The sequence below is a fragment of the Poecilia reticulata genome, linkage group LG9 (genome assembly GCF_000633615.1).
Source record: "Poecilia reticulata strain Guanapo linkage group LG9, Guppy_female_1.0+MT, whole genome shotgun sequence".
Lineage (NCBI taxonomy): Eukaryota > Metazoa > Chordata > Actinopteri > Cyprinodontiformes > Poeciliidae > Poecilia > Poecilia reticulata.
The window spans coordinates 22528602-22554430 of record NC_024339.1 but is presented as its reverse complement, the minus strand read 5'-3'; the positions used below and the strand labels follow the sequence as shown (position 1 = coordinate 22554430).

At 39.5% G+C, this 25829-nt stretch overlaps 2 protein-coding genes across 10 annotated transcripts; one reads left to right on the top strand and one right to left on the bottom strand.

Moving 5' to 3' along the window:
- On the top strand, positions 1-6342 carry tchp (trichoplein, keratin filament binding). Its single transcript, XM_008418704.1, has 13 exons — positions 1-97; positions 421-606; positions 2686-2896; positions 2982-3038; positions 3353-3421; positions 3718-3891; positions 4138-4250; positions 4335-4401; positions 4486-4658; positions 4999-5080; positions 5159-5344; positions 5433-5576; positions 5669-6342. The coding sequence occupies exons 2-13, from the start codon at positions 425-427 to the stop codon at positions 5699-5701; spliced, it is 1491 nt and encodes a 496-aa protein (XP_008416926.1). The 5' UTR covers positions 1-97; positions 421-424; the 3' UTR covers positions 5702-6342.
- Positions 6343-6407: 65 nt separating this feature from the next.
- git2a (G protein-coupled receptor kinase interacting ArfGAP 2a) lies at positions 6408-25519 on the bottom strand. 9 transcript variants are annotated; one of them, XM_008418693.2, is made up of 22 exons: positions 25113-25519; positions 20924-21057; positions 20611-20723; positions 19533-19638; positions 18906-18992; positions 18672-18802; positions 18476-18570; positions 17646-17691; positions 17323-17328; positions 17190-17241; positions 17039-17111; positions 16810-16907; positions 16378-16489; positions 15393-15511; positions 15173-15322; positions 13181-13429; positions 12361-12447; positions 10201-10283; positions 9885-10076; positions 9540-9671; positions 9099-9162; positions 6408-8270 (listed from the first exon to the last, which is right to left on the bottom strand). In XM_008418693.2, exons 1-22 carry the CDS (start codon positions 25162-25164, stop codon positions 8058-8060), a joined length of 2394 nt encoding a protein of 797 aa, XP_008416915.1. In that variant the 5' UTR covers positions 25165-25519; the 3' UTR covers positions 6408-8057. The 9 variants fall into 9 exon arrangements, with proteins under 9 accessions (XP_008416915.1, XP_008416916.1, XP_008416922.1 ...); XM_008418694.2 differs by lacking the exon at positions 17323-17328; XM_008418700.2 differs by lacking the exon at positions 13181-13429 and having other exon boundaries at positions 25113-25517.
- Between the last annotated feature and the right edge of the window lie 310 nt (positions 25520-25829).

The window sequence follows — 25829 nt, the reverse complement described above, 5'->3', positions numbered from 1 at the left end:
ACTCTCTCCGTAGTACAGGAAGTGTTTTGGTAACTAAGGAAACCTGTGAGCGGTTGGATGACATAAAGGCAGAGAGACGTTGAAGAATTTCGTCAAGGTTTGTTTTACTGAAATGTGATATGAGGCTTCTAATAAGAAAATTTAAATACAACCAACTTTCCGCAAATATAATATTAAACAAAGTGTTTCTGGATCAATGTCTGAATCCAGTCGTCTGTGTTCATACAGTACACGGGCTTGAACAGTAGACCTCTGTGTTCATAGTGCATTTTAAACACAAGTGAATGAATAGTTAATTATTGTTATATGTTATTAAACCTTTCTGCCTTGCTTAGATTTTAATCTTCCCTCGTCCTGTAATTTCCCACGTTCCTTACGATTTCTGGTTTCTTTTTCAAATCATAATTATCTTTATTTCAGACCGATGGCTTTCTCCGTTCATGGCTCCAGTCGGTTGCGAAGGATGGCCGACCAGCTGGCCCGGCAGCGGGATCAGGAGGATCGGTGGCGCGAGCAGTGGGCTTCGCACGCTCGGTACTTCAAGGAGCAGAGCGTCAACATCCAGAGGCAGTCGGCGTGGAGCTCCCGTCAATCCTTCCAGCGGAGGTAAAGGGTCAGAGGCAGGAGCTGCCTGAATAAATCAACAGGAGAGTCAGGAAGCAGCATCGTTCACATTATTTGACAGACATTTTCAGTAGCTTTTTAAATTTGAAACGCAAAACCAGGCATCATAAAGACCAGACACAGCTTCGCAGTTTATTAGTTTCTTGAATTTAACAACCTCTTAGATTTCTTACAATTGTCACCTTTCAAATATTATAATGTATTTTACTGAGATATTCTGTGACAGCCCAACACAAAGTCTGAAAAGTGTGGTGTAGTTCTAAAATCAAATTGTTTCTGTAATTCCAGCTTATGGCCCTTTGCGTTATGTTTCTACACCAGCTTTAGACTTCTGGTACTGAATTGTTTGTACATTTTTTGCAAAATAGTTTGCATTCAGTCAGATTGAATGCATCTTATCAATGGCCCTTTTCAAGTTTTGCTACATATTTCCAGTTGGATTTAGCTGCTCTAGACTTTGATTGGGCCATTCTAAAACATGGATGTGCTTTTATTATTCAGTTTCATTGTAGCTTTGACTGTAAATTTAATGTCAATGTCCGTTCAACATGATGCTGCCACCACTATGTTTCAGTTCAGCGATGGTGTTTTCAGGGTGATGTGCAGCATTAGTTTTCTGCCACATGCAACATTTTGCGCAAGCCAGAGAATTTTGGCCAGATGCCTTTATTTTACATGTTTTCTTCTTGCCACTCTTCCATAAAGGCCCGATTTTGTGGAAACATCAATCAACAGATTCTCTCGCTTGAGCCATGAATTTATGCAGTTCTTCCAGAGTTATCATGGCCATACTGACATCTTCTGTGAATGATGCTCTCACAACCATGTCATATTATGTTTGCAGTTACTCCATACAGGACTGAATAGCGTTGCGTCCTAACGGCAATACGACATTGAAACTACAATGCATGCTTCAGGCTCTAAACTACAATTCTATACATGCACTGGTTCACAGCTTGCTTTGAACCAGTCACAAACACGTGACGTCCGAGGAACCACCTGGTTCATTTCCTAAATGAATCACCAAACTGGTTCATGGTCTAAGTCGGTGTTGATTTTGCCAATGGAAAATAATCAACCTAAGTTTCTCCTGCCTCACAAACACAATCGTACCATATTTTCTCAGCACTTTTTCCCACACATCACACATGTACCAATGTTTATTTGCAAATAACATGTAATATTGAGTCTTTAGTTGATGAGGTAATACTTAGAAACTATGCTTGCGAACAAAAAAGGTATTTTCCACAAAGGTGTAGTTTGTGCAACACAACTCACTGAGATGTGTGTGTGTGTGTGTGTGTGTGTGTGTGTGTGTGTGTGTGTGTGTGTGTGTGTGTGTGTGTGTGTGTGTGTAATTGTGTAATTAAAATCTCCTGTCCACCAGCCAGTCTGGCCTGCAGTCTTGCGCTTCACCAGGAGAGGTCACTGTTACTGGAAGTATGATGAAGTTGTTTGGATTCTTATGGTTCAGTGCTTTGCAGAGCTCCCGTCATTCTCAGTATCGCACTGTGAGATTGTTCAAGACTCCTGATGTTGTTGTATATCTCGGGTATGCTTTAAACATACCCCCCCCTCCCCCCTTCTCCCTGACCAGTCTGCCGTGTTCCCTGGTCTTTATGATGCTGTTTGTCTGTATACTGAGATCACATTGCACACAAATCGACTCTAATTTGATAACTTCAGAAGGCAGTTGATTGAACGTCCCTTGTTTTTTTAAAAGATAAACGCATTATCTTTTAAATAATGAAATGTGGCTTTCATTTTCAAACATAAATGAAAGCCACAGTTTTCAGATTTTTATATGAAATAATGTGATGTAATTTTCTTTCCACCTCACAACTATGCATTCATATGTGTAGGCCTGTCACATAAAATCTGTGTTTAGAACATCACAAGATGACGGAAAATTCAAGGACAATGAATTCTAATGCAAGCCACTGAACATAATTTATAGTTTAAATATTTGTCATTAATGCTGCCTAACTCGGAGTTCTGTATCTGCAGACAAAGATGGGAGAAAATGTTTAATTTTGTGGATTTTTATTAACTTGTTGCCAGTATGACAGCATACCATAGAGAGAGACAGAAGGAGGAAAAGAAAATCAGACTGGAGGAGCGCAGAAGGCGGCTCAGGGCCATGCTTCAAGAGGAGAAGGACCAACTGGAGGCAGAACTACGAGCTTTAGTCCCTGACAAAAGCCAAGTGGTGAGTCAGAGGGTGGACAGAGCTGAAGAACTTCGTAAAGCCAGAGAGGAAAGAAGGAAAAAGGTAAATACTCTTAATAATGTAGCTTTTTTTTTTTCATCAAAAGTGAGCATGATATCATGCTATAAATTGCCCTCTGTGCTCTCAGGTTGCGGAGGAACTCCTGAAAGCACACTGGAAGAAAAACAGCCATACCCTGCGTGAGGTAGGCATGCTTAAACTATTCATGCAAAAGTGACTAAAATAACCTCAAAGACAGGCAGGTGGTGACATGATTAAATGGCTTCAAAGATCTCATGACCACACTGTGTGTGTGTGGCGAGTCCAGCAAGTGGGGAAAACAGACACTTTTTGTTCAGATGTTCATTTGATCCTGAAACTTCATCCCCTTCATGAGGCACAGATTCCATGACTTGTGTCTGCCTGAGTCCAGGGTTTTAAACAGTAAAACACCCTGGTGTTCCTGTCCTCAACAGGTCAGTGTCATTTCACAACTTCACTCTTTCGCTGTGTTTGCAGGTTGAGTCAGAACTGCATAAAGATCATGTTGTCAGCCAATGGGAGGGCCAGATATCCGAGAAGAAACAAGTAAGTTCAATAGCTCATCTGTCAGATGAAATATCCTAAATTATGCTCATGTTAATCAACACCCTTTATAGAAGCTATTTACTACAACCCAGCGCAGCCACATAAAAAGCATCCAGTCATTTAATTGGTCCGTTTCTGTTTACCTCATCAATTATTTGTGGGACAATAAATTTTTAATTGAGGAGCACTTATGCAGTCTGTGAGCACAGTATCACGTCTGGGATCTACTCAGGTTAAATCTCCTCAACATGGCATATAATTAAGAAAGTTTGACACCTGTCTCATCAAACATGCAGAACGAAGTGAAGGAGCAGGAGGAGAAGACGCGCTTTGAAAATGAGTACGAGAGGAGTCGAAAAGAAGCTCTGGAGAGGATAAGGCGAGCAGAGGAGATGAGGAGAGAAGAGGATTGGAAGAGTGCAGAAGAGCTCCGTAAACAGATGGAAGAACTGAAAATGAGGGAGGAAGAGGTACTGCAAAAACCTGCAATCATAGAAACACAGAAAATCCCTTTAAATGTCCTCTTCTGCATGAAGAGATGTTTTCAAATTAATGTCAAATCTTATTTCTTCTTTATCTGTGAAAAGACAAAACATAAACAGAAATTAAGCATTAAAATGCATTTTCTTGGTGACGAAAAAGTTTGATCTCATGCACCCTCTGAAACATGGTAAAGTTCATGGTGCTTCCTAAGTTGTACATATTGTCTCCCCGAGGCCACTCGTCTGAAGAAGGAGCAGGAGGCGCTGCTGGTCAAGCAGTGGGAGCTGGAGAAGATGGAGGAGGAAAGGAAGAAGACAGAGGAAAGGCAACAGAAACATGAAATGGGGTAGGATTCTGATAACTAACCACAAGTCCTGTCATGGCTGATAACGTTTGAATTGTGGAGCTCATTTGGTTGTCGTTCCACCAGCCATCTTCTGATTCGTCAGTACCGCGCTCAGATGAAGAGGAGAGCCCAACAAATCCAAGAGGAACTGGTGAATGTGCTTTGCCAGCAGGTCGCTGATTCAGATATGTTCCACTTTGCATTGCTTTAACTTGAAAATCTTTGCGAACCCCAGGAGGTCGACCGTAAGATTCTGGCGGCCTTGCTGGAAGAAGAGAAGGAGGAACAACGGCTGCAGACGGTGAGAAGGGAGATGGCGGCCGCCAGCGCTGCCTGGATGAAACTTGTGATAGAAGAGCAGCTTGAGCTGGAGCGCCAGAGGGAGGCCGAGTTTGACTTCCTGCACAGGTCAGTGCCCAGATTCTGTAAACACCAAGGGGGAGGGTTTACAAAACACCGCCATCTGCTGCTTGTTGCAACTGTTTTACATTGATATTTGCTGCATTTCTGCATTTGATTCACAAAATTGATTAAAAAAATATATGCACATGCACACATCCATTAGGTTCATTTTTCTCTCCTTAAACACAGAACTTATAAACGAGCTAAAATGTTTTTGTTTGTTTTTTTCTGTTTGCTGAAGCCAGCAGTGCAACAGGCTGCTTAAAACTCTAGTCCTTTACAATGTGAATCTGCGGAACTCTCCCTGCACTTCACATGTATGCTAATGTTTCACATGTATACTCAGAGAACAAGCTCAGCGTGTTTGGGAGAAACGTGAGGTCCAATGGGAGAAGGAGAAGAAGGCCAGAGAACGACTCATGCGTGAGGTAAAATTGTTTTGAATGGCTAAAACTTTAAATAATAAAGAATAATAAAGTTATTGCCATATTTTTTTTCTCTGTAAGGTGCTTGCGGGGAGGCAGCAGCAGCTGGAGTTGAAAATGCTGAAGAACCGTGAAGATCAAGAGGAATCTCTGAAGAAACGGGAGGAGCTGATCCGGGTGCTGGAGCAGGAGGAGAAGCTCAGACGTCTGGAAAAAGAGGCTGAAGACGACCAGAGGACAGCCAGGATGCAGGAGCTGAACGCTCAGGTTGGAGCGTAGGGCACAACTCTTTTTTAGGCTTTTACAGAATTGTTGTAGAGCCGTTTGTTGAGTTGGGTTTATGTGTTCGATGTAGGTGGAGCAGAAAGAAAAAGAGCAGTGGGAGGAGCAGTGGATGAAACAGCAGAAAGAGGAAGAGGAAAAGAAGGCCATTGAAATCCAAGAGGAAGACCTTAAGGCTGAGATGCAGAGGATGGCTGAGCAAGGTTACCAAGAAAAGGTAAGAAATGATTAGTAAACGGATTTTTAAGTGTTAAATTTAGAAAGATCCAAGTTGATCATAGATGTTAAATTTCACCTTCTTCATTTCAGATTTACAGCAGACCTCGATCAGCCTGGACGTAGCCGGCATAGACAGCCAAACTCCAGCACAGATAGACTCCTACTAATGAAGTATGCGTCTGAGGGAAGTTAGTTCTAAATGTTTTATAGAACCTCATGTCCAAGATCAACTGTGTGATCAATGAAGGTGTCCTCTCTCTTTCCTCCTTGATGCTTAACAGACAGGGGAAAAATTCAAAGTAAATCCAAAGCTCTGTAGATGAAGCTTTCTTTATGGCCCTCCTTTGTGATTCTTCAAATCAACACAAAACAGTAAAACAAAGAATTCACTGCTAATCAGACAATCCCCTACTAAACCTGTGTTTTGTCAGCACTTTTTGCACAAAGGACTTTTAGTTTCTTTCTCAAAATAAGGACCATCCAAATGGTCACCAAGGATGGACAATTCCAGATTCAACTCTAAATCTGTTTAAGGATGCATGTAGACATTTGAAGAAAAAAAAATGGAAATCTCTCTTTTAGTGTCTTTTGATGGAGAACATGTTGAGTGGTTCATGTATTGCACCATCATAATGTTGATGTTTTGCTGTTTTTGAAGGGGTCATTGTTTGTTGTTGTACACTTTTAGAGTTTTGTAGTAGAGTGGCGGATTTTCTATTCTGTTTTATAGACTTTTTTTTTTAAATAAAAGAAATGAAGTCAAACATCTGGTACATTTGTCTATTGAAGTAGCACAACATGAAGCTAAAAACACCAAAAGACTAATAGGTTTACATATAAATAAAGTTTATTTAAAAAATATTTTTTTTCCATTTCCAGCTGAGATGCTGCATTTCATACATCCCTGCACTTCAGTCAAGCACAGGAAGGGACTTACTTGGAAGAGATTTCAATATGAAAATGAACTCAGAAACACTTTGGGAAGATAAACACTGGGTTGCTCAGCAATACAGAACACATCTACAGTTTTAGCCCATTCGTTGTACATTGAAAATAAAACCAGCGGAAACAGAACAGAGCAAAACACACATACATGTGACCGAAAGCTGAATGAAACGCCTGCAAGACAACATGGAGCCAGTGAGAAGAAACCAAACTGTTGGAACAGTAAATACTAAAAGATCTTCTTTGTGCTGGTGGCAGAAAACATCTTGGCCCCTGAACAGGTCTAACTCACTTTCACCGACTAAATGGGCACAGAGAGGCAGTTCACTGCAGACAGGGTTACATTTAGCTGACAAAATATGCAAATAACATTTTATTGAAGCAAAGATTAACACCGCAGTGCCAAGGAGCGTCTAAACATTCATTCTGAACAACAGATGGAAGTTAATTGAATGCTCAATTATTTATATTGAAAGTGATGGTGAGATGATCTGAATTACATTCGGGGTTCCTACACTATCTTTAAAAATCTGTATTTGATTTCAGGATTTTCCAGATAAGTATGAAAAAACGTAAGAGCGTAAGAAATATATTTACTTCTAGATTTTGTTGGTTTCAATATCCTCTAGCCTTGGACTCAAGTTACCATAATTTCATGGTTTTTTTTTTTAATGCACCTGGAAAACAACACAGAAGTGTTGTTTCACATCTAATTTCCTTCCATATTTCCTTAATATTTTAAAACCAGAAAAACAAAAACATGACTGAATCTGATTATTTCCAGATTTGCACCCAGCAAAAACTGAATCCATGATTATGAGAACATATTCCAAAAGGCAAAGGCAAAACAACCCAAAGCTCAGGAAATGGCAAACATAGGAATGGCTAACACATTCAACAGGCAAACCACCAGAGCAACAGTGGGTGCTGTTTGTGAGCATAAAGTTTATCAGTAAGAAAATGCTTCCTTTCCATGATAATTGGCTGTAATAGCAAAGAGCTTTACTGTGTCTGAGACAAATAAATATTTGACTGTGGACCTTTCCCTGTTGTAAATTTATGTTCGACATTTACATTTCTACAGTCAGAAAAGACAAAGAAGTGAGGTAACGTTTACCTTAGAGTGTTTAGAGTTTCTCAATGTGTAGGAACCCTGAATACAGCAAACAAACATGGTTTTTACAGCTATCATTGACCTATTTCAGCATGCAGTCTAATGTGCTTCATTCTTTTTCTTTTAGCTACTTTAAGCTGAGTAAAGATGTTTCACAATCACTCTATAATAGAGCAATACAGATGTGCTTTTCGGAAAATGTTACCTTAAGAGGAATTGTGCTACAACAACAGCTAAATACATTGTATAACATTGCATTTTTTCCTTTCCCTTTGACAATCTTGCTTTTAGATATAGTCAGTATTGTTTTTAAATAATAAAAAAAACATGCATATACCACAATACATTAAAAATAAGTTGTTTTTTTAGTCACTGAGAATATAGGAACAATACTGAGATGGTGGCTTTGGAGCATGCTGTTTAGTGAGTATTCTCCTTTGTTGTGATGGTAACGAGTTGCTTGGCGGCTTTGGCAATGTCATAAGCACACTGGATGACCTGCTGGGTGACAAGCTGCATGTCCGGCCCTGAGCTGCCGTCCAAAGGCACGGCTTTCCGGCACTCGTTCTGTAGGCGGCAGGCGCTGGTGGTCAGCAGGCGCAGAGATCCTCTCACCGTCTCTGAGCGTGGCTTCTGCTCGGGGGACACACAAAGAACCACAGTCAGGTTTGTGGGTCACAAAGGGATGAAGCCAACACAGACGGTGGACAATTCCCTCCATGTTAGATAAAGTTCAGAAGCTTGCACTCCTCACTGGCATGAATCTTATTTTGAAGCTTTAATCAGTGAATGCAGCATCATCGCTGGCAGCTGAACAGACCCTGTGTTTAAGTTTCAAACGTTAACACAAATTGCTCAGTTTAAGATGAGATGGTTAGGATGTTCAGACACATCCTACACCAAGACTTGAGCCCACTGTGAACCGGAAGATCCTGGAGAATGGGTATCATTGTCTCAATTCACCCTCAACATCAATATGGTGACCAAGAAAGAAGCCTCTGCTGCTCCAAAATCAGCACTTTCAAAAGTGACTGAAATATACATCTGCCCACATAGACTAAATATCTTTTGAAGAAAAGCTTCATGATCTGACGAGATGAAGCCTAGCTAGGGTTGAACTTGCAATATTTACACCCCTTTTCCACCTCTGGAGTTCATCGCACACCCATAACTGCTATGAACTGTAAGGAATAATTCAGAATTAAAGGAGTGTATGTATAATTTTGACCCAGAGTGATTTAGAAAGAAATACACGATAGATCCAAACCCAGGCACCCAGTTATTGTGTTGCATTATTCCAACCATAAAACAAGGAGCCAGATGCAGCATTAACAGGTGGGTGGGTTTGAACTTCATGAACTATGAACTTCATCATAGTTCACCAGAACTATGATGAAGTTCAGGCTGATGATGAGTGGATACAATAATGTTTGACAGTAAATGCAAAAAGTGTTATCAAACCTTGGGGAAGAGGGCGGCCATTTCTGTTACAGCCACATGGATTCTTTCTGAGCAGGGGACAAAGCTGTGACAAAAAAAGGCTTTTTATGAGTTTAACATGGTCTCAATTCACATTAAACTTAAATTAACAATCACACAAACTCATAATATTACTGATACTAAACAAATAACAAGCTGCAACGTTATTTAGCCATTAGAAGCTGTCAAGATACATAAGTAATTGTTTCAGAGTAGCATGCCATATTAGAAGCAATCAACCACATGGCTTTTCTTTGTTTACTACAGAAGACAATTTAAAGTCAGATAACTAAATCATGTAGAGGCACATCCAAAAAAAAAAAAAAAAAGCAGAGCTTATTAGCAGGTGAGAGTCAGCAAAGGAAATAGAGGAAAGAGGAAAATAAAACTGTGCCTGGGAGGCAGGGACAGAGGCCAGAGTACCAGGAGGTGGGGTCAGGGGACCGCAGGCTGAGAGGCTGGAGGGGGGAGGAGGCCTTCTCAGCCCATGGAACCAGAGTGCTGAAACATCCCAGGCTGTGACGGAGTCGTCGGACTCCCTCACGCTCACACGGTCTACACGCGGCGAAGGATGGGGGAAGCCAAAGAGTATCGCAACAGGACAGCGCGGGTGGAGGCAGGAATGAAAAGGGGAAATATTGGCAGGGAAAAGTGGACAAAAGGCATCAAAAATAACAAACCAACTGAAAAATGATCAATGGAGGAGGGTTTGAAATGGAGGAAAAGACAAGAAGGCTGAAAATAAGATGCGTTCTCCTTCAGTCTGACCTGTCGTGTTTATTGTCCTGAGCAGCACGCAGGAGCTCCTGGATGTTCTTGGTGATCTGCTCCGTTTTGCGGATGACGTCCTCCGTGCTCGGCAGCGTGGGGTCCGACTCCGTCTGCAGATCCTCCTGCTCAGGGATGGAGTTGCCCTCTCCAAGCCACCCGCTGCTCCTCAGCCTCCCCCTCCTGCCAAAGCTGCAAAGGGGAAAGTCAAAGAGAGTAAAAAGACGAGCAGTGCTTAAAAGTTTTCAAGTCATTCAAGTGTACAAAACATAAAAGGTGCAGAACTTCTGATTTGCTGACATATATATCATCTTACCCAGAATCATCCATCTCAGAGTCATTGAAGGTGTTGTCATAGTCGCTTTCTGGCACGCTGCTTTGCTTTTCCAGCTTTGACGTCTGGAGAGAAAGTTTGCAGTAAAATAAACAACATGCTACAGATTATACTATATTCAGTAATTAAATATTCTTAATGTAAAATCTCTGTTTGCTGAATGTGTTCAATTCATTCAGAATGAAAAGCAGAGTTGAATAAAAAAGGCCAGCACAGCTTTGAAGCCAGAGCATCAAACTAGAGCAATACAGGCAAGAAAAAAAAAAAAGATATTAGGAAAATTAATATTTACAAAGTTCAGAAGGTTTGTTCAAATCAGAATGAAGCCATATCGGTGCTTTAGCAACATCATAGGTGTATGGGAGCTTGTTGAAGGTGAAACTATTCAAAGAAAAAGCTACTGGTAGTTATTCACGTGTAGTAAAAACTAAAATCTCATACTGACAATAAAATTGAAGGCAGAGAAAAACACTATTTAATGTTTGTCTAACAAAACATATTACTGCAGGAAAGCTTGTCTTTGCAGTAGATTTTAAAGGAATTTTTTTAACTTTAGACTCCATAAGTGCTTAGACGTACGAGTACAGTCATGTCTGGCAAGCCTGTTTAACATTTTCACAAACCGCAGGTCTCCACATTCTCAGCGAATCCAGATCTAAATCTGAATCAGAATGCAGACCAAATAACTCACCTCAGGAAATTTTCTTGCATTGAGACATGACATAAATGTCTGTTCTGCCTTGGTCACTGACTCATCTTCTCAAATAAACCTGTCTGGATCACAACATTTGGCAGCTACAGATGTGAGATTTTTCTCTTTTCTTGCAAAACTTATCACCTACAGGACAAAATTAAACTAAGTTACAATGTTTTTGAAGATGAACCGGAAGCATTTTAGCTTCCTGTTTATCTTCAAAAAATATATATAATTAAGATTTCACAAAATTTGCAATTTCCTTCCTGTTTACCTTAGTTTTTAAAGTGTAGAAATGTGATGTTCAAAAAATCAGCTGCTTCAGTTCACCTTTCAATTCAAGGTTCAGCAGACACAATCAGATTTTGACTTGATTACAAAAGAATTCACACACCTTGGACTTTTTTTATTTCGCCAAATTAGTCAAACGATACCGCATTTTTATATATATATATATATATATATATATATATATACACATGTACATATATATATATATATGCATACATGTGTGGTAAACCAACAGTAATTACTGAATAACTGTGTTATTGTTTCCAAAAATCAAAAAACTATGGAATTCATTTATACTTTGACCTCTTTACTCTAACCTTGATATCTAGCATAAAAAAAATTCACAAGTAATTCCGTTTAAGTGACAAGAGGGAAAACATTAACGTTAAAAAAAACATTAAACTTAAATTTTGTTAAAAGCTGTGAAAGGGGCACGACGAACAGGTGGAAGGAGGTGGTCTTGTTATAAGAGACAGTTTTTGGCCAACATGCTAAACACTCTGTGTTTTGAAACACTAATCTTGTAGATGAAACATAGTGACAGCCAAATCATGCTGTGCAAATACTTCAGCAGTGCCAAGTAAGCTGGTCAGATTCACCTTCAAGGAAAACATCAAGTCAGAGCTTTGATAAAATGGTTTAGTCAAAGCTCTGTCTTAAATCTGTGAGAATCTGTTTTTTTTTTAATAAAAAGTAGGTTTACTGATGTCCTCCATCCAGCCTGAGAAAAGCAAAACAGATACAACCTTATCCAAAAATACTATTTTACAAACGATATCAACATAAGACATGCTGAATACAGATTCCATTGTACACTTTTCCAATTTTATTTGCAAACTATCTCTTTACTAATTTGTGTTGGTCTTTCCCATAGAGTCTGTAAGTCTCTGTAAATTGTAACGTGACCAAATGTAAGCGAGTTCAAGGGGAATGAATTCTTTTGCAAGGCACAGCAAAACACTCTGCCTTCCCACTGGTTAACGGTGCGCTGAGGATGATGCTGGTGACGGCAGCCGGTGGGAGGTTCGGCTCATGCAGCAGGGCAGATAAATGGCAGGAGAGCACAGGAAGCTTATGAAGGAGGGACAGAGAGAGTAGGCTCCAAGTGGATCTGCCGTGTCCCACAAGGATGCAGGCCGAGCGCAAATGTACTTAACCGTTTGAGGAGTGTCGTCCTTGGACCAAGACAGGGTGGATGGAAATGAGGGAAGGGATGAAGAGGTCACAAATGCACCCCTTTCTGTCTAAAGACAGAGGTTAAATCATATTTCAATGAAAAAGTGTGAGGTAAAAAAAAACTATGAATGGAGATGGACATCTTCCCCAGGCAGAATAAATCTACTGGTAATTATGACAAAATGGCTGAGCAAAAGGTGAAGAGCCTTTGAACATGAAATATAATGGTTTAAATGAGGAATTGATTGTAATTGTGAAATTATTTCCAAATATTCTGTATTAATTGCATGAACTCAAAACAAACCAAGAGGGTAGAAGTACATTTATTATAAGAGAGGTCTCAAATTTAACCATGATTTGTTGAAATTGAAAATGAAAACAGATGAGGTGTGTGTGTGTGTGTGTGTGTGCGTGTGTGTGTGGGAGCGTCATGCATTACAAAACACAGTGTTTATACGGTAGCTTTAATGCACGTTAACATAAAACAGTACAAAAATCCAAAGCTAATCAACGTGCTTCCACAAAGACAGTTTGTCCAAATAAAGCAGCAATCCAGTAAACCGAGACAACGTAGACATGATTCTGAACTGGACACGGTGAAACGAGACAAATGTGTGGCAATGACATTTTCAATGAATCTCAGTCTTCGATACAGCTAAACACCCTGTGGCAAGTCAAATAAATCAAATAAAAAACACAAGGGCAGAGCGACGTGACGGCAGACAGGGTGAAGAAATGAGGGGGGAAAGACAACGGAAGTGAGCAGTGCAGAGGAAGCTGCGGGGAGAGGGTCTTACTTACATGAGGTGGAAAGGGTTGCAGGCTGGGGAGACCCTCCTCTGGGTAAGGAGTTTCCCCTTTGGAAAGATAGGGCTTCAGGCCCGAGCCGGTCTCATACATTGACATGGGCCGACTGGCCCGCGCAGACTGCCGGCGTTTCAGGGCTGAGGGGCTGGACGGGTCAGGGTAGTCTGTACAGCTGGGGGTCTGATAGACATTTGTTGTGACCTGCCGCCTGAGAGAGGTGTTCTCGCTTTGCAGAGATTGCAGCTGGAAGAGACGGTCAGCAGTACACTAAGAGGCGCTTTCAGCAAGGCAAGCTTTGGTCCCTGTTAGCTCTGTGAAGCTTACCCTAACTGATTTTATCCTAGAATTTCTATACATTTTAACTTAAATTCGATCCTGGCGACACTTTAATGTGGCACTAATTTAGCAGATCTTTGTCGATATTAAGAATTTTAAACACACAAACAAATCTGAAGCTGCTTTCATGACAAAATGTTTTTAAAAATCTAGCTTTCCATAAGACTAATGTACTCCGTTGCATAAAACAACATTTAGAAATATCATTGGAGCTTCAGATTTAGTTTAAATAATGTCAGCATCCAAAAGTTACCAACTACTGTAAGATCAAATTCACGCAGACATGTCTGCCATATTCCCTGGAAGTCATTTTTAAAAAGGACTTCATCTTGGTCCCTAAATGCAAAGCAAGTTATAAGCAAGCAAGAGACTGTTGCACAAAGATGCAGCTAAAGAACAGACTAAAGAACCATAAAAAAAAGAGGCTCAGAAGAAAAGCAAAACCTGGCCCCAAAATGAATGTAGCAATTGGCATTCGACAAAAAGAGGGAAGGAAGGGATTTGGTAGGAGAAAGGAGAATAAAGTCTCCGATTTAAGTTCAGAGAGCTGATATGTTTACGATATGAAAAAAGAACGGGTCCCGGCCACATTACATGTCAAAATAAAACAAGTTATAAGTATTGACTGGTTTGCATCAACAGTCCTTTATCTAAAAGTGGACACCGAACTGCTACCCTCCACAAAAACAAAGTCTAAGTACAGGTACACGTCATTTCAAAGTTTGAAATATGTCTGTGTGCAATTCATCTTTAAAATATGTGATTCTCTATTTTTAACTAATTAACTCAAATAAATTAACCTTTCAAAATATTCTAATTTACTGAGAGGCATATGTTTATCCTAAGGGGTCCTTAGACAAGACTTAAAAAAACAGGTTCTAGAAAACACAAATGTTGAGAATCTAAACTGCACAAAACATGTGCAACATGAGAGCAAATAGGATCTATTTCTTGTCTGTGCAAATCAAGAAAGGTGTGGCTCCACATACCAGTGGATCATTTTCTGTGTGATTTAATCACACAGATTAAAGACCAGAGCAACAGGGTTCCAAGTTTGTTTGACCAGTATCTTTCAGTCCGATGTAACTAGTTAGAAAACACAACAAAAACAACATTTCCAACATTTTGAAATATAAAAACAGCACATGTGGTAAAGCAACATACACACACACAAACATACACGGTTCGTTAGTCACTATTGTGTCATAAAACGTTAAAATCCAGGGTAAATTATGTCATGCTTTTTTTTACAACATGCTTGTTAGTAACATTAGATGCCATAACATTCACTCCAACTGATAACACAATACAAATATAATCCGTTATTAAATGAAAAAAAAAAAAAAAAAAATTATGCTTTGCTTTTTCTGAAAGTCAACCAAACAAAAAAGAATAAAAATAAAAAAAAACAAGGGAAAAAAAAAAAAAAGAGTTTTTTTTATTTTTAAATTAAGATTCTGAAACATGCTGGTCAAAAAGAAAGCTGATCCGATCCAATCTCACCGACTCTGATCAGTTCACAACCTCCAACACCAGGGAGCGCTCACACTGCGCTCCAGAAGCCGCTCTGTGTCTCCACAAACTTCCCCCACCCTCCCAGTCAGCGATCCCCCGGGGTTAGTGATCTCATTGGTGCAGCGCGGGGGATACCTTTTTCTGCATCAGCCTCAGCTCGTCGCTCAGATCGTCGTTTGCTTTCAAGAGCTGCTGGATCTTAGCTTCGGAGGCAGTGAGCGCGTTTTTCACCTCCATGTATTCGTGCATAGTTACAGGACCGTCAGAAATGTCAGAGTCCAGGCTCTGTTGAGGAAACTGGTTAAAGACAAACCCACCAGCAGGGAGCATGTATCCTCACTCACTGGTCAAATACCTTGGTTCTGTCCCCTTTGCTCGAAGGGAGCTCTTGATCTGTATCTTCATCTGAAGCCACGCTGTCATAATCACTGCTGTGTCTGACAGCCACGCCCTTTAATATGAGTTCAACATTGTCTGGAATAAACGGGATCAAAATGGCCTGGTTAGTGTCGGTCCGTTTGACACAGCAGCTTACAAAAGTATTCAGTGTTCCCTTGAACTTTCCCACATTTTGTCATTGTACAACCACAACCTTCAATATTTGCTTTAACCTTTAGCCCATGTTTCTGCACAGAATAGTTCCAAGTTCAGTCAGATTGGACGGAGAGGCATCTGCGAACCTCAAAGTCTGGCAACAGATGGGCAATTAATTTCATTTTTTATTTTACTAACTCAATAATAAATACTAATAGTCAATATAACAGCTGAAAGAAATCATGAATGACGGAGCGCAGCATAATACGGGTACCACTATGTTTCATGGTGGAGAATGTGTCCAGAGGGATGTGAAGTGCAAATTTTTCACCAAACAAAACATTTTGCATGTATGCAAAAAATAAAAAAAAAAGGTTTAATTTCTCACCTACCCAGAATGCCATGTGTTCTATGTTATCACTTATCCACATTGACCAGGTTTAAGAAGTGTACAACTAATATCGCAGATACGTTGGGCATCTCTCCGGCTCAGAGTTACCACAGGCCCCCCACTGCTTCTCCGATGGCTCTCCTTGAACAGTGTATTATTGGTTTGGTAATCTGTGAGATTACCAAAGCTTGGCATTTCGTTTTACAACCTACTTCTCCATCAAACTTGTTCATATCTCCATCCCTCGCCTGTCTGCTATGTTTTATCGCGACGCTGAAATTAAATTATAAAAGCCTTGTAATAGCCTAAATTGTAACGTCACAAAATGTTCTGATGTTCAGGCCAGTCTGAGTACTTTTGTAGTTTGCATTAATGTCAGCAGAACTCTGGATAAAGGCAACAGGAGGATACAGACCTTTCGGACTGCCGACAGAATTCCCTTGTTGTCTGCGTTTGGCGTCACTTAAAATATCAATGACTAGAGTTGCAAATTCATGTGCATTGAACCTTGCGAGTTTCTGTCGTCCCTAAAGGCAAGGCAAAGCAAGGCAACTTTATTTATATAGCACCTTTCAGCCAGAGACAATTCAAAGTGCTTGTACAAAAAAAAGCTAAAAACGACATACAATAAGAAAAATTTAAAAAATAAAATCAAGCAGATTAAAATTAGACAAAGTAAACATTAGAATTTTAAATATAGAGAATCAATAGAATTAAGAATAAGCACCTTCAAACAAAAATAAGAAAAAATAAAATAACCAGTCAAACAACTGTAGCAGGATTACATATTCAGTAAAAAGCAGAACCTGCAGCAGAAACCTGCAGAGCCTCTGTGAAGCCGACTCACCTGGTTTCTTGTTGATGAATACTCTGGATTTACAGGAAGGAAAGGAACCAGAGTCGTCTCCGACACCAACGTGCTGTGATTCTGTGTAGCCAACCACACTGCAAGCAATGACATACAGATGACAGAGGTGAACAAAGCTGCACCTTATTGCAAAAAAGAAAAATGGCGCTTTGATGAAATGTAACCACAGACAGCTTCTCAAATCAAAAGACACTTATTTGTCCTTTACCTGCATCTGTCTCTCGTCTGTCCACTTCATCATACACGTCCATGGCCAACTCCTCAAATAAATGATTACTTAGCTGAATAAAGGTAAGAAGCACATTTAGCTTTAAGGAGGCTGAATGAATAAAACCTCTAAGGGCAAGACAAGTACTCACTGACTGCAGTTTTCTCTTTGCGGCTTTTGCAAGTTCTGTTAGATCTGGACTTCTACAAAGAGAAAAGGTAACTTTTACACTTACATGCAGATGAATCTCACCCAACTTTACTGTTTAACCAAGTTATACTTACACATTTCTGCTCCATCAAAAGAGAGCAAGTGAAAAAGTTCAAATATGTAATTTAAATGTAATTTAAAAAGCACAGTGTTCTGCAGAGCAGTTTTCAGACTGAAGTGAAATTAGAGCATACGTTTACAGTCAGAACAACTGAATTATTTGCTAAAACTGTAACTTGAGTGGATCTGCTTCCTCTAAACTAGATTAAACAAAGCAAACACGGAGTTAGTGGAAGGTGGGGAGAGAGAGAGAGAGAGCGACAGGCATGAAAACGTGCTTGACTGCACTGCATCAGCGTAAACTAAAGACAAGACCCTTAAGATGAATGGAACGTACCTGTCAGCCATCTGGGGAACGATGAAGTGCTCGCCATTTTTATGATCTAAATGGATCAAGAGGAGAGTTGTGGATTTATTTGGCATAACCATTACTAACAATAATTTCAGATGGAGTCTGCCCCCACATGTTTTAGCTGTTGAATTTTATGATCAGATGAGTAATTACAGAAAGAAAATAAATGGCTGTTTGTTTTATGTTAGAAAAATACACCATATTAACTGAAATAAGGCTGTTTTTCTCTCTTTTTGTGGTGAAATTTGCAGTGTGTACAATTACCGCATGTATAAAGCATGTAGTTGAGACAGCTTTCAGTTTTTATTCTCCACTAATCTGGAATAAACTTACAGAAAACAGCAAAAATGCTGAAACACTAAGTTCTTTTAAATCAAGGCTATAAAGCCATTTGTCTGGAGTTGCCTTTGATTAATAACTGGACTTTGTTATTACTACTGTCTAGCATGGACATTGTGTTATGCATTGAGGCCTTAGTTCAGCGTTCCAAACATAACATTATCACTCTTTAGCATCTTTTTGGCTGCATGCTCAGCTGCTTTGTGCTTGCTTTTTTTTTCTCCTTTCACGCTATATTTCTTAAACATTTGTCAAAATCAAACAAGAAATGAAGTACAGCAAGTCTGAACAGAGCCTGGAAGGAAAGAAAATCACAATTTGTGCTGTATTGTCTGAAGGAAACTTCAAATAAGTTTCCTTATCTGAAACTTTCATTACTGGTTTCAGATAAGGACACATAATTACCAAAACATGCACAGACCAATTAAGCACAAATCACAAATGACTCTCTATCACACATCTCTGTCACTGCTTACCCGGTTTTCTGCCACATAAATAAAACGCCAGTCGATCAGTGAGCTCATACTGAATCTCCACCAGCCTGTCTGCCAGGTCATAGTGACCAACCTCTCTGAAAAAACACAGCAGTAACACAAATAGTTAAAGATGCATAAATCCAGAAATGTCATGAAAGACTAAAAAACATAAACTGTTAATAACAAGAGGCTATACCTTGCATGGTCAATGGGAGTTTTGCCATTGCTGTCTAGAGCTCCAGGATCAGCCCCATACACAGTCAGCAGTTCGGCCTGAGATACTTGGCCTGCCTTTGCAGCTACATGCAAAGGAGTGTTTCCTTTGTCCTGGAGGAGACGAATCAATTGTCAGCATTCTTCCGTGAGAAGAATCAACACAACAAAAATGAAAAATTTTATCAAAGTATTAAAATGAAAAACAAAGTCTTACTGGATGGAAAAAATTTGCTTGTGCTCCCAGAGACAGCAGCCTCAAACAAGTCTCGAGATTTCCTGTGCGCACACTCGAATGAAGTTGCTGAAAAGTCATTTAGTTAACATACATTATGAAGACGCAACAAGCTGAAGAATCGATTGATGATGTGAAAAAAAAAGTACTGCACTAGTCTTGCATCCTGTAATAAATATCTGAGCAAAAACCTTAAAATAAAATTGTTGCTTCAGCAACCTGGAGACCCAAAGATCCCATGATTTGCTGCAGTTCCTCTCTTACCATCGGTCCCACTGAAGGTGGAGGCAAGATATGGTTCAGACTTCCTTGTCAAAGTTTCTGTCAAAATGTTTGTTCTAACCAAATACAGAGTAATCCTAAGAAGAGCAACAGACGACTGCCTTACTTTAATAGTACATTCCTTTGTCTTTATGGTTATGACATCTAATCCTGCGCCAGGTTATATTTATTCGTCAAGGAAACAAAAAGTTATTGTTTACTAAATAGAAGCTCATTAACTCTAAAAAGCAAAGTAATAAACTACTTGCTTTGTATGAATTGAACCTGTTATTTTTTGCTAAAAAAATATTTTAAATGCAACGTTGTTCCCCATCTATTTCTTCTTACCTTGCTTAAATCCTTTGCTGTAGAGCTGTCATCGTCACGGCACGGCATGCGATGGACAAATGCCAGCATTTGATATTTGGCTCTAATAAACTCTGATTTGTTTGGGCTTTTGAAACAGAAACATGAAATGAATGAGTAAACAGCAATCTTTTTTTTTTTCTGTCATCGATATTTTTATGATTAATATCATGAATTCAATCCATGGAGATCAATTTAAAAAAACCAACCACATCTTAAATTCAAGGACGTTTGCTATTCATTTCAATATTGATCTTTTCATTTTTTTGCCAAGCATACTGAATTTTGTTATCTCCTGTGTTTGTGCAGGTCATTTCACCTCGTTGAAATTTACCACCTTTAAAAGTTGTGATTATTTTGTACCTGCCTTATAAGACAGTCAGAATATTCTTAACATCAACTATCATGACACTGAATTGGGAAAAGTTATGTATTACAGAATCTAAAAACTTTAAATATAATTTAATGCCACTTTAAATGGGCCACAACTGAATGGTTTAAATGTGAAAATTAAGGATTTGAAACTATTTTATGTCCACTTTAAATTTAATTCGCTTAGATCTCCACAAATTAAGTGTGAGCAAAGAGCATTTGGTCAGCTGCACAGATATGCACATTCGCTAATCATACTAATACAGATTAAATAAGTCATGCATGACATCAGATAAACATATGGACACAATAGCATAGCCGAATATAGCAACGTCTACATCAATTCTGATCAGTAATCAGTTTTCCGACACTTGTTCTTCCCCATCGTTACAATTTTCTCACCGTGTTCTGCAAGCTTTAGCATCACATATGGTGAGCATCATGGGGCCGCTGCAGACCAACCAACTGGCCAAAAATATTATTGGCATGCAGAATGTGAATACATGGCTCTCGAAATACGATATCTAACTAAATATTACATCAGTTAAGTGCAGGGCTATGAAACGGATGCAGGGAGTTTAACATAAGGGTACAAAATAGGGGAACTAATTGGACAAGTGGTAAGTTGAGCCCCCACAGCGTAGATGCTCCACAAATAAAGACTGAAAAACACAACAAAAGCTCTTACTGAAGTTTGTCCTGAGGATTGGCTTTACGTTTTCCACTCATCACAGATGCAGGGTCCAGAAGGGAGTGCTCCCATATTGAATTTGCACCATTGCTGTATAATGTCTGCACCATCTGGACGGAGTAAAACAGACGATTGTTTAAAATGCGTCCCATCCAATGACAACTACAACTACAAAGATATGTGCTGTGCAACGTCAAGGCATCCCAGGCCTGCTTGGCCTGTACAGAAGACACTTTCACGGCGTGCCGAACGGTACTGCGAGCAAAGAGCAACGTAAATCAGGATTATCTCTCTGTGGGGGGTCATTAACCTGAAGCTGCGTTGGAGGCCATGTGGAATGCGTCAGGTGACGGACTTGGGAGCTGTGCCTGCCGAGACCCCGATGAACGCTGCAGCACTCGTCACAAATCAGCACTCCCCTGTTCACGGAGGCCCAGCGAGGCTCTGGAAGACAGGAAGATGAAGTCAAAATCAGACCTAAACCATCACACTACCGCCACCATTTTTGACTTTCAGCAAGATGGTTAGATTCTAAAGTGCTGTGCTGAGTTTCAGTCAAATGTAACATCACACTTGTTATCAAGATCTTTTTTTGGAGGGGGGAAGTTTAAGCTGGGGATTTTTTGTTCCTTTTGGTCGTTGGTGGTTTTGTCGCTGCAGCTCTCATATGGAGGCCATTTATGCCCGGTAACTCTCTTATTTCTAAATCTTGAACTTTAAATGATGCAGGTCAGGCCTACAGTACTTTAGATGTTATTCTGGGTTGTTGTGGGACATTCCTGGTTGAATCACTGCTGTGTACTTGGAGTAATTTTGATTGGCTGGCCTCTACTGAGAAGATTCACCACTGCTGCATTTTTTCCCCAGTTGTAGATCATGAACTTTGGTGTACTAGCATCCCAAAGACTTAGAAATAACTTTGCAACCCTTCACAGATTGATAAATGCCAATTACTTTCAAACAGGCAGAGAGGATTGGGTACATCTTGCAAAGCCATTAAGGAAAACACACAGGCTTTAAACAATGTACTTCTTTTTTCACCACGATGCATACCACAAACACAAACCTCATATTTTGTGCTATAAGGTTAGAGTCACTACACAAAAAGGAATGTCTTACAGCTCACACAGAAATGTTATAGTAATGGCCGCCACAAAAGGTCACTGCTACAGAAGTAGGCTGCTCAGTGTGGGTTTTTTCCCCCCCCAAGTATAATGTTGAAAGATAGAATGAAAGGAAATGGGTGTATTGGTTGATTTAAGTCACTGCTGAACCAAAACCCTGAAAGCAGACAGTTTGCCATTAAGAAAGTCAGGTTTACTTTGAACCTCATCAATGCCTAATGGCTAATCCACCACATACTGCTCTGATGAAGTATTTCATGCAAAATGAGCCATGAACAAGGGATAGTTTTTTTTAACCGGTCTTGTATAATATTGCGACTTTCTGAGGAGCTGAAGTTTGGGTTTAACTTACTATAGGCTATAATTAAAATAACTAATATACATCTCTGTCCGTGAAACAAATTAAATGTATTCAATTTTTATGTTTTGCAAGTTAATTTCTTAAACTTTTTGATAGTAAATGTTCTTAAGATGTCCGTCTCTGTTTAAAATCTCAAATATTCATCAATCTACTATTAAAATTACATCTAAGAACGTCTGCATGCAAATGCAAACAAAGGAAAAAAATTTAATAAAATACACAGGTCAATTCCGTATTGTTGCAATAGTCCCTTAAAGCTACTTTAATTGCATGTCAAAGTGAGGCTGTGCAGTGTGTAAAAAGTTTCTAAAAAGGAAGTGAGGACCAGCAGTTAGAGGTGGAAGCACCTTCTGACAGAGCAGCTTCCTCTTTCACTGCTGTGTTCAGGCAGAAGAGAAATGAGAAATAGAAATGAGCCACATGTGAAAGTTATGCATGGTGCTGCAAACAGAAACAGTGAGATGTAACACAGTTTGCTCCACTGCTGACTTTATCCTGCAGAGAAACTTTCTGACACCAAACAGGAGTTAAAAACAAAATAAACTCGTACGGTCCTTACAAGGTCTAAACTACCAGACATACTGAGTGTCTGGCTTTGTGAAAGGGCAGACACTGAGGACTGTAAATGTCTAAGCAACAGCTGAGGTGCAGGAGCAACAGCTGCTGGGGTTGGCGGTCGGATTCTGTCTCCTGGGTCTCTCTTTTTCTCCATTTAATAACCCTCTGCTGGGACTTGCTGACATGCCTCCACCATGCTTTTCTCAACAAGGGCCGCTAAACTTAATGCCGCATCCTGAAACTCTAAAAATATTAACACTCAACAACCGGTGCCAGCCATATGCTGGGGCAGCTGCTGAGAAATCCCCGGGGTTAACTAATCCGAGTGACAAGATGACGGACGAGGTCCTGCATACTTCGCAAACTTTCTCATTTACAGATAAAGAGGAAAAGATAGTTGCTAATTTTTTTTTTTTTTTGAAGAAAGGGAAGCTACGCGTTTGATTTTCTTCCAGTAAATCAACGCATTATAACAATAAAAGAATTGTTCGGTAAGAACAGCAGTCAACGCGCTTTGCATCCTGTTTTGCTTCCTGTGACTACTGAAAAACATCACGTCACTTCTTTTTCCTTCGAATGGAAGTTTTGAAAAGTATCCGAGACACAATGCAGTCATTATTTGTTCCGCTTTCACAGGCCCATTAGAGTGTGAAAGCTCACTTCAAGTTTCTCCCAGGCCTATAATTTACTTCAACAAAAAGATGCCATTCATCTCATGTTGGACTGCAGTTGGTCTGGGTTGGTTTGAGAGTCTCATTGAATGAAATCTTGATTAAAAATACTTAATAGGATTTTTTTTTTTTTTTGATTGGATGGTATTTTTCAGATCAATATACCATGTCTAAAATGTAGAGCTTTACTGTTTTTAATGTAAAAATATCTTATTCTACACACGAGACTAAATGAAGGATAAATAAAGAGACTGTTAGTGGTGTTACAGGTCAGCTAACTGATATTTAGTCCAACCTCAAGATACATTTTGTGATTTTAGGTTACAATAATTTACAGGCTTTGAAAAGAATAAAGAGACAAAAATATACAGATGATTTTCAGCTTTTAAAATATTGCAACCGTTCTAATTTTTACCCTATGTCATATCTGAAAGTCCTTTCAACCGTCCTTCAGATTAAATAGTCAGTTCTTATGTCATACTTCACATACTTACTTTTAGCAATTTTGAAGCAGTGACTTTTAAACCATTGTGCACCTTGATCAGCCCATTACGCTGTAATGAGATTTATTGCCACAGAGAGAAATAAGCTCTACTAAGGACTAATTAGGTCCAAGCTAGGGATAAAACTATTACCACTTTTAATGAATACCATGACAAAAAAATACCAAAAGGTAAGTCAAATATTGTCCATCAAATGCAGAATCTTAGATGCTAAGTAAAACTGTGATTTCTTATTTATCAAAATGCACCAAGTGTGAAAAATACCCTTATTTAGACTTAAATTTAGACAAGGAAGCTTTTTTAAAAGAAGTATTTGTTCCCAGCCTAGCAGTAGTTGTTGGGTTGCCAGGTATGCAAAGTAACTGCTGCCATCTTCTGTGATTTCTTGGACCAAAACCACTGCAGCCAAAGCTCTGGTTGTATTCAATAACCCTAGATGATATGAGGGTTTCTGCTTTTGTCAAATAGAAGACCTTCCTTCAAATCTTATGAATAAATAAACGTAAACTTAAAAAAAAAATCATATTTTTAAGCTGATCAAAAGAACTTACAGTATCTTCTTTGCTGTATGAATGCTGGATGCACTGTGTCTGAACTAAAGATTGCACTGTTTAACAAAGGGAAGTTATAATTTGTTAAACTGTTGTTACCACTTCTGCTACTGGTAATAATGCTGATAATATATGTTGCTGGCTTAGCTCTTAGTGCTGCAACTTCAGCCTGTCGATGACACATTTATTATATATTCAATGAATTTTAACAAAAGTTCATAATATCATAAATGCTCCTTTGTACACAATTATAAAAATGAAAAATACTTGCATCCCTTTTAAGGTTATTTTTGTTGCTTTGTTTGTTTTGGGGTCGGAAGAGTTCTATAGTTTCCTTTTTATTTGCTGTAAATAATTTTACAAATCAGTTTTAATAGGGCGTAATTAGAGCTCTTCAAAGATTGGGGAATTGCACAGAACCTTATATGGTGACTTATAAATTTGAAAGCAGGCGAGAACCTCACATCAGTCTGAAAGAGCAAGCATGGCACTGACTACTAAAACTTTATAACATATGCTAAAATTCAAAATTAGATCGGAAATCTGGCAGTGGCATTTGCTATGATACAATTACACACATCAATAGTCTGTAAAAAAAATCAGGTAGGAACTACTAAGCAGAAGAAAGCACAGCGGGGCGGCAGGTATAATCTGATCAAGGATTAGTAACCAAAAGTCAGCAGATTAATAATATTAAATGCAAGTAAACCCCTCAGTGTGAATGATCTTACCTGGAACACAGCAATCGGCGCACAACTCAGTGTTTCGCAGGCGTTTAGACATCCTTAAATCTGCAGGAAATGCTTTCTAAAAGGTGCAGCGCATTAAACCCGTTACCATAACCATTGGTTACACTGAAGGAAGACGCCTTCCGCGTTAGCTAGACTTAGCTAATAAATAAATAAAAACAAACAAGGACCGAAATACTTTCATTAGCCGTTGCTAACCTTAGAGTTTGTGCATGATAACATTAGCGCTCAAGATTTAAAATAAGCTTCTCTCCTGCCATACAGCTGACTAGGCACCCACCTGCCTCGCTAACTAGCCTGCGCCCATTTGAGAGTTTACCCCCCAGTTTCTGCTAGACAGCAGAAGGAGCAGCTGCGACTGTGACCTACTAACATGAGTTAATAAGCCCCGAGTCTGGACTGTCAGGAAGCGAAACTCAGGCAATTGTAACAGTGACGCCCCCTGATAATAACTTGGTGTATACCGAATTAATTATCGTCCATTGCATTCTAGATCTATATCTAAGAACATGAGCTAAATACAATGCAACATATTTGGTGCCACTCTACCTGACAGGCAGTATTCTGGATGAGTTAACATGATTTTAGGTACCTCTGCACAGGAGGTGAGTATGATCCAGGCACCTTTCGAAAAGGTCCAGCAGGGGTCACAATTGTCCCGATCCAGTACAGTATGCTTTTTATTTACCTTGACAGTCA

What these genes read in the sequence shown, in the direction of transcription:
- tchp (XM_008418704.1), top strand. Translation starts at nt 425, where the DNA reads ATGGCTTTCTCCGTTCATGGCTCCAGTCGGTTGCGAAGGATGGCCGAC. An exon ending in AACAAATCCAAGAGGAACTG is followed by an intron (nt 4,402 to 4,485) that starts GTGAATGTGCTT and finishes TGCGAACCCCAG; the next exon opens with GAGGTCGACCGTAAGATTCT. An exon ending in AGCAAGGTTACCAAGAAAAG is followed by an intron (nt 5,577 to 5,668) that starts GTAAGAAATGAT and finishes TCTTCATTTCAG; the next exon opens with ATTTACAGCAGACCTCGATC.
- git2a (XM_008418693.2), bottom strand. Translation starts at nt 25,164, where the DNA reads ATGTCTAAACGCCTGCGAAACACTGAGTTGTGCGCCGATTGCTGTGTT. An exon ending in GGCCTCCAACGCAGCTTCAG is followed by an intron (nt 20,724 to 20,923) that starts GTTAATGACCCC and finishes TACTCCGTCCAG; the next exon opens with ATGGTGCAGACATTATACAG. An exon ending in TGCAACCCTTTCCACCTCAT is followed by an intron (nt 12,448 to 13,180) that starts GTAAGTAAGACC and finishes CTCTGTCTTTAG; the next exon opens with ACAGAAAGGGGTGCATTTGT.